At 51.0% G+C, this 10,073-nt stretch overlaps 2 protein-coding genes across 3 annotated transcripts; one reads left to right on the top strand and one right to left on the bottom strand.

Moving 5' to 3' along the window:
• Nucleotides 1-42: 42 nt before the first annotated feature.
• Nucleotides 43-2,301, bottom strand: MEA1 (male-enhanced antigen 1). Its single transcript, XM_006881971.1, has 4 exons — nt 2,203-2,301; nt 1,219-1,500; nt 1,032-1,134; nt 43-194 (listed from the first exon to the last, which is right to left on the bottom strand). The coding sequence occupies exons 1-4, from the start codon at nt 2,266-2,268 to the stop codon at nt 43-45; spliced, it is 603 nt and encodes a 200-aa protein (XP_006882033.1). The 5' UTR covers nt 2,269-2,301.
• A 101-nt stretch (nt 2,302-2,402) lies between these two features.
• KLHDC3 (kelch domain containing 3) lies at nt 2,403-9,435 on the top strand. 2 transcript variants are annotated; one of them, XM_006881969.1, is made up of 12 exons: nt 2,541-2,631; nt 4,694-4,906; nt 5,082-5,258; nt 5,413-5,528; nt 5,711-5,782; nt 5,908-6,121; nt 6,201-6,287; nt 6,412-6,520; nt 6,649-6,722; nt 6,840-6,918; nt 8,808-8,861; nt 9,225-9,427. In XM_006881969.1, the coding sequence occupies exons 2-12, from the start codon at nt 4,753-4,755 to the stop codon at nt 9,418-9,420; spliced, it is 1,332 nt and encodes a 443-aa protein (XP_006882031.1). In that variant the 5' UTR covers nt 2,541-2,631; nt 4,694-4,752; the 3' UTR covers nt 9,421-9,427. The 2 variants fall into 2 exon arrangements, with proteins under 2 accessions (XP_006882032.1, XP_006882031.1); XM_006881970.1 differs by having other exon boundaries at nt 2,403-2,631; nt 8,808-9,435.
• Nucleotides 9,436-10,073: the final 638 nt, after the last annotated feature.

The following is a 10,073-nucleotide window of genomic DNA, read 5'->3' as shown; positions in this document are numbered from 1 at the left end:
TCTGACATGGAATGCTGGGTGATAAGGCAGCTCTCGTCACTGTCACTTCCAGACTGGGGATGACTGCCGGGCTTGCAGGGCCTTCTGTACCACATCTTCCCACTGTGCGTCTGAGATCTCCCGCGCCCAGGCAGGAACCCCTGGAGCAGGAAGGCTGATTCCAGCCATTGTCCTTTTCACCAGCTCTACATGTTCTGAAAGCACAGCCAAGAGGCCAGTTAGAGCATCAAACAATGAAGCAGCTCTCTTCCCCAGACATGGAACAAGTCCTTGGCCTGGGGAGGCTACCAAGTCCATCTTATTTCTAGGAAAGTTTGCACTTCTGGCAAGTCGGGTAAAAGAGCATTTTGCCTGGATTCTGAGCTTTGCAAAATCTTAGTTTACAAACACTGTTATTAGGTGCCCTTGAGTACAACTAACAGCCACTCTTGTACAACAGATCTAATCATTATCCTATCTTGTACCATCTTCACAATCTCTGAGACAGTCAAGTCCATTGCTGTAGTGACTATGTCAACCCACCTGGTTGAGGGTCTTCTCTGCCGCCCTTCTACCTTCCCACAGATGATGTCCCTTTCCAACGTATAAGTCCTCCTAGCAACATGCCCCAAGTATGTGAGACGAAGCTTCATCATCCCCAAGTATGTGAGACGAAGCTTCATCATCCTTGCTTCCAAGGAGCACTGTCCAAGACATACCTGTTTTTCTGGCAATCCATGGGACATTTAGCACTTGGTTCTTCAACACCACAATTCAAAGACATCAACTCTTCTGTCATCCTTAGTCACTGTCCAGTTCTCAGATGCACAGCAAGTGATTGAAAAGACCAAGGCCTGAATCAGGTTCACCTTAGTCCTCAAAATGACACTGTTCCTCAATAATTTGGGAGAGGTCCCTGACTGCAGACTTTCCAGTGTAACTGACCTCGTGACTGCTAGTACCAAGTGTACTGTTTGTGAAGAACAGTCATTTCCCCCTTACAGATGCTGTCAGTCCCTTTTCACCGTAATTATTCTAGAATGGTCTCTTACCTGGGTCCATGGGAATAGAGCTATGGTTGCTCAATGCTGTAGCTCCCTCCTCCTCTTCATCTTCACTCTCTATGGGAGGGTCTGGCAAATGCAGCCCTAGGGCCTGCAAAGCCAGAGAAAACAGTCCCAGGGCAACCCTTCAAAGGCTCCCTACCTCACCTGCGCAGGTGTGATTCCTCCACCATACCTGGATCCGCTCCTGGATGTCAGCAACTACATCCTCTATATCCCCGACAGGTGCCAACTCCACCTCCTCTTGTTCAGGATCTTGGTTCAGGGGCTGGTAAGAATAGCCAGCTGGGCCTACCCCTGCTTCCTCCTGCTCTTCTTCGTGCTCTTCACTGCTCCAATCCCCAGTGCCTTCTGTGGAGCCCACATGCGGCCCTAGTTCCTCAGTCTGATTGGGAAAGATTCGCTCTGGGCCCATGGTGTCTCTTGCTAGAACAACTGCTGCCATCCGGGGCAGGGGCTGCAATGAATAGCAAGGCAAAACAAGGCCCGAATATAACCAAGTCCACCTTCCATCTCTATTCCACATTACGTTTTCCTCTAGGATTTATGAAATGTTTAAATACTCCAAGGTTTTGACTCCCAATCCTCCAGCTCAGCTTGTGCCCGCCCTCACCTCCTAAGAGTGGATCCAGTAATTGCTAAACAAATAGCCCAGCCTGTACGACTCATAGCGACCCTATGAACGACAAGATGTGAACCCTGTGCTATCCTATGCCATCCTCACAATCTCTGACACACTTCAGTTCGTTGCGGCAGTGACAGTCAATCCACCTGGTTGAGGATCTTCGCCATCGCCATCCCTCCACCTTTCCTTCTTCGAAGAATAACCTCTCCTAGCAACATGTTCAAAGTATGTGAGACAAAGCTTCGCCATCCTTGCCTCCAAGGGTAGCTCTTGGAGTAGGTGCAGCCCGGCCCGAGGACCCACCAACCTCCCCTTTGCAGGGTACCGGGTCACCAGACTCTATTCTAGACAAGTGTCCCCGCCCCCTTCTTCTCACTCCACCAGGATCCTTCTGGACCGCTTGACAGATTCCCGAAGCTTCCTGCAGCTTCCCCCAAATGGCCCTAGTGGCAGGGGCTCCCAGGCGACCCTGCGGGTTCTCCGAGACTGCGTCCCCGGGAGCCTCACCCGCTCAGAGCCCGCGGTGGTATCCGCACCTTCACTTCCGGCCCCACAGGACGCGCCGGGGCTCCCGGTCTTCCAACCCCGCCCCGTGCTCATGATTGACTCGAGCGAGGACCAGCAGCCCGCCTTTTGCCCCGTCTCCGTCACTTCCTGCCCAAACAAAGGACTACATTACCCAGCCGCCCTCACGAGTTGACGCCAAATTCGTACATGCGCAAAATCTTGCCTCCCGCTTCTTCCCACCCTCAGTCTTTCTCGTCCCTCCGGAAACCGTAGACTACAAATCCCGGGAGGCCTCTGCCCTCAGCTCCGACTGCACGTGCGCACACTGCTGTCCGCCGGAAGGACAGATTTTTGGCTGTGTTTACCTCGTTGGGTACCAAGTCGGTTGGCACGCAACGGGTTCTAGGCTGCAGGCTGCGCGAGGACCCGCAGCCCCGCCCCGGCCCGGCCTGGCAGGTAGCCCAAGATGGGTAGAAGAACGGGGAAGCATTAAGGGGGGATTGAGACCCTAATGTCGAGAGCTCAAGCGGTGGGGGAGGGGCCTGAAGTGATGGGGGGGTTGGGCAGAGAAGCAGGGGAGGGGAGATGATGGGAAAGAAGAGTGTTAATAAGGGAGAAGAGCTGGGGAGGAGACTCCTGGGAGGTACTTGATGAGTGGAGGAGACATTGAAGGGAATTGGAAGCAAGATGAGGTTATGAGGCGAACCGGCCAGCTTAGCATAATGGAGGAAGGGGCGCTGGCGTGGTGGGGGGAGGGGAAGCCGGGATGGTAGGAAGAAGTCAGGGATTGCTTCAGAGCCAGACAGGAATAACCCTGGCCGAAAGAGGCCAATGAATGATTCTGTTTTCTTCTCTGATTGGAAGAAGGAAAGCTGGAGGGCTGTCGGGTGGAGCTTGGAGTAGTGGGAGAAGAGGAAATGGGAAAACTGCAAAGCTCTCAGGAGATCCAGGAGGGCCAGAAATAGTGGTATTTGCCGACGTCTTGGGAAGAGGGTAGGTACATGAAGGAACGCGAGGAAACTTGAGACTGCAGCAGTCAGTGATGGAAGAGCGGGGGACCCCAAGTTGAGAGCAGTGTTTGAGACCCTTCAGCTTGTTTTCCAGGAGCATGTGTTGTTTTTATAGAGGAGAAGCTAAGGTTCTCTTTCCACCTTTGTCTGGAGTGTCTCTTCCCCTGCAAATTCATCACAGTGAGGAGTAGGAACTATGAAGGAAGGTGAATTTCTTCCATTCTTAAGATCTTCAATCTCCTCTCTGTTCCCTTGAGCCTAGATAAAAGATAGGATTCAAGGAGGTATTGATTAAGTGAAACTAGCTTCTACTTGGGGCTATTTCAAGTTAGGACAAATGGCTATTTAAAGCTTGGGGTAAGGGATTGGGGGAGGTTATGTGTTTGGGACTGGCAAGCTAGCTGAAGGCAGCCTCACTTTACTGCAAGGAGCCTCCCCTTATTTGAGCTTTCTCTGTGCCTGATGTTCTGCCTGGCTCTTCCTGCTGCCAGGACTTCTTGAACAGGGAGCATATGATCCATCCAAACCCAGCAGGTGCCTCCTAGCAAGGACAGTGCCAAGTTGCCAGAGGATTTGCCTGACAGAGCCCATAAATGTGCTCATTATTAGGTGGTTGCCTGTTGTCTATAAGAAACCTTGAGCTCTGGTCTCATTTTTTTGGCTTGTCCAAGGACATTTTTGCTGCCTTTCTCCTTTTCAAGGCACGTGTCTACCCACTCCCTTTCAGGGTATTGTGGTGGGAGAAGAGCTGCTGGCCACACAGCTTGGTCTCTGCCACAACAGTAACAGGTCTGGAGGGGAGGCAGGAGAGAAACCCTCCTCCACACCCCATTAATCCCTAGGAGACACATACCTTTCTGGCTTAAGTTCCTGGTCTTGGCAGCATACCAGGCGCAGCTGTTAAAGGAATTCCTCATTCCTGTGGGGGAGTTCCTGGGTGACCCCAGTGACAACAGCTCCGTTTGACCAGAGCTCCCTCTAAGGGGCTAACCAGTCATGTCAACACGGAGGTCCCTAACCTTGGGTCATTCGCACCCGAAGTGGCTGGAAGCTTTTCTGCTTGGAAGTGCCCGTGCCAGCTTTGATGTTGTCCAGAGTTGGCCAGGCTATTAATAGCGCTGAGTATTTTGAGATCCTTTTCCCTACCTTAAAGAGCACAGATTCTTAGAGAGGTGGCAGTAAGCAGAGCAGAGGAAGGGGGCTCGAAGCTTACACCAGCCTAGAACCAAGGTGGTGCTTCTTCTGGGTAGAGGGTGACTCTGCTGAGTCCCTGGTCAGCAGATTCTGAGCTGGCTAACAATCAGGTTGAAGTGGCCCCACCCTTTGCTGTTAGAGAACACAGACTAGGGCTAGCTGTCTGACCTCAGCAACTCCCCTGGGGCAAGGACAGCCACCTGGGTGGTGACTAGTGTCCCTGTAAAGGGGTGGTGCGGGAGGGCCACCAGGGTTGGCTCTGGACAGAGTCACAGTGGTTGCCTGAGGAGTGCATGACCCTCACTTGTGTGCAGGAAGCAGAGGCAGCAGGCCGTGCCGGGGGGGCATGTTGCTGTAACCAGTGACCCAGGGGATGTTACGGTGGACAGTGCACCTGGAGGGCGGGCCCCGCAGGGTGAACCATGCTGCAGTTGCTGTTGGGCATCGGGTCTACTCCTTCGGGGGTTACTGTTCTGGTGAAGACTATGAGACGCTGAGACAGATTGATGTGCACATTTTCAATGCAGGTAAGCCAGTGCCAGGGTCATTCCCGGGTGTGCACATCAGGGAGCGAGTGGGTGGCTGGCTGAGGTTTGCTAATGGTGCTTGTGGCCAGGGGATGGAGGGGCAGACATGCGGTTTGGGAAAAACGGACAGGCTGGAAAGGGAGGTTCTCAGAATTAAGCAGAACTGTGTCCACAGTGTCCTTGCGTTGGACAAAGCTGCCACCGGTGAGGCCTGCCACCCATGGACAGGCTCCTGTAGTACCTTACATGCGATATGGACACTCAACTGTCCTCATTGACGACACAGTCTTTCTTTGGGGCGGGCGGAATGACACAGAAGGGGCCTGCAACGTTCTCTATGCCTTTGACGTCAGTGAGTATGGACAGGTTGTGCTTGCCAAATGGGCGCCTCACGGGGTTGGGAAAAGTGTGGACTGTGGTAGGGTGGGGCTGTGGGAATAGGCTACCCCAGCATTTGAAGGGAGTGTCAGAAGTTGCTTACGTGGATCATACCCTTTTCTTCTCAGATACTCACAAGTGGTCCACACCCCGAGTGTCGGGAACAGTTCCTGGGGCCCGGGATGGGCATTCAGCCTGTGTCCTGGGCAAGACCATGTACATTTTTGGGGGCTACGAACAGCTGGTAGGTCTGGGAAGAAATTCAAGGTTCAGAGTGGGAACAAGAAAGAAGCAGGGGAATTGAGGATGGGTGGGATAGTAGATTTTGCCTTGTTTCTAAGTTTTGAGGGAAAGGATGAGAAGTTAGGGAGTGACCACTGTCCCCTGTTATTCCTTGTTCACTCCCCTTCATTTTCCCCTACTCAGGCAGACTGTTTTTCCAATGACATTCACAAGCTAGATACCAACACCATGACATGGACCCTTATTGGTACAAAGGTATGTCCTTTGTTCTTCCCGCCAGATCTCCATCCTCAGTTGAAAAAAATCACAGGATCCTCAGAAGGAATTGATCCCTTCCCTGCTGATCCCCTTCCCTTCCTGCTCTTTCTGCTCCTGTCCAGGGTAACCCGGCACGCTGGAGGGACTTCCATTCAGCCACCATGCTGGGAAATCACATGTATGTCTTTGGGGGTCGTGCCGACCGCTTTGGGCCATTCCACTCCAACAATGAGATTTACTGCAACCGCATCCGCGTCTTTGACACCAGGACCGAAGCCTGGCTGGACTGCCCACCCACCTCAGTGCTGCCTGAGGGACGCCGGAGCCACTCAGCGTGTGAGCGTCTGTCACATCTCTGCCCGAGTCCTCCTTTTGTACCTATTCCCCTCACACTCTTGTTTTTTCTCTCTGCCAGTCGGATATAATGGAGAGCTGTACATCTTTGGGGGCTATAATGCAAGACTGAATCGGCATTTCCATGACCTCTGGAAGTTTAACCCTGGTAGGGAGCCACTGAAGCAAAAAAGAAAGAATAATAATGCTGCTAGGTGAGAGGATGGGGGTGGAGATGATTTTCAGGCTAGGCAGGCATACAACCTTTTCTTTTCTGTAAAACGTCTCTCTAGTGACCTTTACTTGGAAGAAGATTGAACCAAAGGGGAAGGGGCCCTGTCCCCGGCGGCGCCAGTGTTGCTGTATTGTTGGTGACAAAATTGTCCTCTTTGGGGGTACCAGGTTAGGAGGAGAAAGGGGAGGGTTCAAGGGAACAGCTTATACCTGTGACTAGCATGCGAGTGGGAGGTGTTTGAGCAAGAGGGCCTTGTAGGGAGTTTCCTTCTTCAACTCTCTTTTGATCCTTACAGTCCTTCTCCTGAGGAGGGCCTGGGAGATGAATTTGACCTCATAGATCATTCTGACTTGCACATTTTGGACTTCAGTAAGTGTGCTCATTCCCAAAGTGCTCCTCCAGTTGGGGTTCTTCCTAGGTAGTGACACCCAAGATGGGCTCCTTTTCTGGTTTTGACTATTTCCCACTTCCCCCTCTTCCCCAAAGGCCCTAGTCTGAAGACCCTGTGCAAACTGGCCGTGATTCAGTATAACCTGGACCAGTCCTGTCTGCCCCATGATATCAGGTACAACTTGTGGTTGGAAAGAAGGGAGTGGTTTTGGGGGGCAGGGGGAAGTGCGCAGCATAGGCATGATCTTGTTAGTTTGGTCTCAGTTTTTCTGCTGGATATGTAAGCATGCTTACAGAAAATAAGATAGAAAAGAAGTTAAAGTCATCATAGAATGAAACTGCCAGCTGGTAAATTACAGGTCTGCCCTACTAGGAAATATTTCTTAAGCTTGAAACGGCAAAAAGTGAAGAAGCAGGAAGTGTTTCCCATTTGTGAAAAATTTTGGAGCATTCCCAGACCCCCAAAATACTCTATACCAAATGACACATAAACGTAAAATACCAGAGATGAGGAGGCTGGTGCAGGACAGAGCAAGGTTCACATCTGTCATTCATTGATTGTTTGAGTTGTAGGTGACTTGGTAGCCCTTAATAACAACAATTGCAAAAGGAGAGGGCATCTGAGTTAGGGCTTTAAAAGAACAACCTAAATCATGACTGTGGTAGTTTGATGCTGTGTGTAGTCTCAGGAAAGAGCTTAGTGAAGCCACAAAATCATTCTCAGTGCTTGGATGGTTACCTTGTTACTGGTTAGCTCCAAAACAACACAAACAGTGGTTTTTAATTTTTGGTAAAATAGAATTTCTGATTTCTTTTGGTTAGCAAAAACAGGTACTAAGGTAATTTTTTTTTTTTTTTTTTTTTTTTTTTTGGTAACAATGGAGTGGTACAAAGTGATCTTTCAAAAAGCAGGAAATACCTGGATATAGGGGGGAGGGAAATTCTGGGATTTCACACCAAGCTCAGGAGTATCATTTCCTGAGATGTAAGCCTGTGCAGTTGATGTTGTTAATATGCTGAGGAGATTTGATAAAGGCTTAGAACCTAGTTGCAAAAAAGCTGGAGGTCAGAGGTCAAAAAAAGAAAGGAAGACTGGAAGACCCCCAACAAGCTGGATTGACACAGTGACTCTACAGTGGGTATGAGTGTATCAGAAATCGTGAGGATGGCACAGAATAGAGAGCAAGGTTCATATTTGTTGTTCAAAGAGTTGCTGTGAGTCGTAGATGACTCAATGGCACCTAATGAGTTGCAAAATAAGTTAAGGTACCTTTGGATCAAATTCGTTCCAAATTAAGGCTCATTCTGGCTCTACTTCTCTTTCAATTCCATTCATATGTCCAAATCAAGCACTGTAAGTTATTTTGTGTACAATTGTGCTTGTTTGGATTATTCTGCCACCCTTCCCTCCTTAATCCATCCATTTTGACGCTTGGCTCATTATCTGGTGCCAAGAAGTGTACAAGGCTGTACTTACTGTTCTGGATACTGGGCTGGCTTGACTGACAGTTGTATCAGTATTTAGTAGACTAGGGAGGGTCTTGGTATAGAAGAAACTTTGGTAAATCGTTTCAGAAGGAAAGAGTTATCAAATAGGAATTAATTTTAATATGGGGTGATGTGTGGGGAAAGCCTCAGAGAGAATACGGGATCTCTGAGGGCTTTAAAGAATAAGAGTGGAAAATGAAAAAAATTCTTGGTGGGGTGAGGTGGTAAGGCTACCCTTAGACTTGAGCAGAGCAGGCAAGATAGGCTGAGGTGTTAGTTGAGATACATACAGTTTCCCCCAGGTGCTTGGACATGAGGCTGTATATAAACATAAACAGGAAATCCATGTATAAATATAAACAGGAAATCCATGGGGACTTGGAGGAGGTGGAGGAGTGGGTGGTATTGGATTTGGTGGTGAGGTCTGATTGCTAAACCTAGGAGGGTTTTAAGGAGGTGGCCAAGCTTTAGGATGAAGGAACTGCAGGAGTATTGAGAGGAAGCAAGCAGTTCAGGGGCTGGCCGTGGGAGCTCCACTTCTCTTGTCCCTTCTGCCTGTTACTCTTGGCCATCTAGGTGGGAGCTGAATGCCATGACCACCAACAGCAATATCAGTCGTCCCATCGTCTCGTCCCATGGGTAGGAGGAAGTTTTCTGCCATCTCCCCACCTGAGCCTGCTGTTGTCTTCACTGCCCCTGACCATCTCTCACCTGGCTGCTTCTTTGAATCCTGGACTCCATACACCTCCACGTGGAGTTGCTGGACTAGAGGTGTTTTCTGTGCTGTGAACTCAGTGGGGAGTCACTGGGGAGAGGGCTAGGTCTCTCCCCATCTGGGGCCAAAGGCCTCTTCCCCTTGGTGCTGTGTCTCATCTACACTTACTTCTCCAACTACTCCTGGGCCTCTCTGCTCTGCCCCTGGCCAGTCACCCTGGGAAGGGAAAAGAAAGGGGATAAAGGCAAAGCAAGCAGTGGCTGACTGAGCCTCAGGAGCTTCCTCAAATTCTTCCTCTCCCTCCCCCCCTGCCTGATCCATGTGAGCATTGACTGGGAGCTGAGAGGAGTTGCAGCTATTGGCATGAAACCTCTTTCTCCCTCAGCTGGGGACCAGCAGATAATCCCACCCATTTGCTGCCTGAGTTGTTGCTGTAACCTGAAGCTCAGCCAGCTCAGATTTTGTAACAATTAAAAACCTCAAACCGTGTGTTATCTGTTCTTGTGGAGTCCAATGGCAACATCTGGAGTTTGCACTGGGAGCTGGGTGCTGAGAAGGGGTGGCCATGAGATTCTCAACCCAGAGCTCTGGGAAATCCAGTGACACCATGGGCAGGCCCGGCCCCTGGACTCCGAGTTGAGAGGTCTGTCAGCCCCGTGTCTCAGCCAAAGAGTTAAAAGTTAAAGGAGGAGTTGGTTCTCCTTTGGGCGACATCGCCCCCAGGGGCCCCGTGGCCTCTCCCTAGCCCGAGGTGTTTTCAGTACATCAACAGCTTGTGCTGGGCGGCTGCCGGAAGGGGCGGATCTTAAGACGTCGTAAGCGGAAGTAGCGACCTTCATCATCCGAGTGGTGCGGAACGTGATGCCCAAAGTTAGACCGCGAGATAGGTCCGCGGCTCCGGGCCCTGCAGGGGCCCGGGGCGGCGGGGACGTGGAGTCCGGGTCTCCGAGGCACGACCTGCGAGAGGGTGAGGGTTGAAGAGGCGGGAGTGCGAGGGGTGGCGGGTGCCGGCCGGTCCGTGCGAGTTCCTGGTCTACTGGGAATGGGGTGGGATGGGGTGTTCGAACCGGCTGAGTTCTCCAGAAAGTGCCCCCAAGACAACGGAAAATGGAGAGCCGGTTCTTAAA

This window comes from Elephantulus edwardii, unplaced genomic scaffold (assembly GCF_000299155.1).
Source record: "Elephantulus edwardii isolate Elephantulus edwardi_28Jun2011 unplaced genomic scaffold, EleEdw1.0 scaffold00017, whole genome shotgun sequence".
Lineage (NCBI taxonomy): Eukaryota > Metazoa > Chordata > Mammalia > Macroscelidea > Macroscelididae > Elephantulus > Elephantulus edwardii.
Note: the sequence above shows the minus strand (reverse complement) of the source record. Positions and strands in the feature narration are given on the sequence as shown.

Bases quoted from the DNA above. Each gene is read 5' to 3' on its own strand.
- MEA1 (XM_006881971.1), bottom strand. From the start codon at position 2,268: ATGAGCACGGGGCGGGGTTGGAAGACCGGGAGCCCCGGCGCGTCCTGT. The intron at 1,501-2,202 runs GCGGATACCACC...TATTCATTGCAG, and splicing joins GTGGGGCCGGAAGTGAAGGT to CCCCTGCCCCGGATGGCAGC. The intron at 195-1,031 runs GTAAGAGACCAT...CTGTGCTTTCAG, and splicing joins CTCTATTCCCATGGACCCAG to AACATGTAGAGCTGGTGAAA.
- KLHDC3 (XM_006881969.1), top strand. From the start codon at position 4,753: ATGTTACGGTGGACAGTGCACCTGGAGGGCGGGCCCCGCAGGGTGAAC. The intron at 6,122-6,200 runs GTGAGCGTCTGT...TCTCTCTGCCAG, and splicing joins ACGCCGGAGCCACTCAGCGT to TCGGATATAATGGAGAGCTG. The intron at 6,288-6,411 runs GTAGGGAGCCAC...ACGTCTCTCTAG, and splicing joins CCTCTGGAAGTTTAACCCTG to TGACCTTTACTTGGAAGAAG.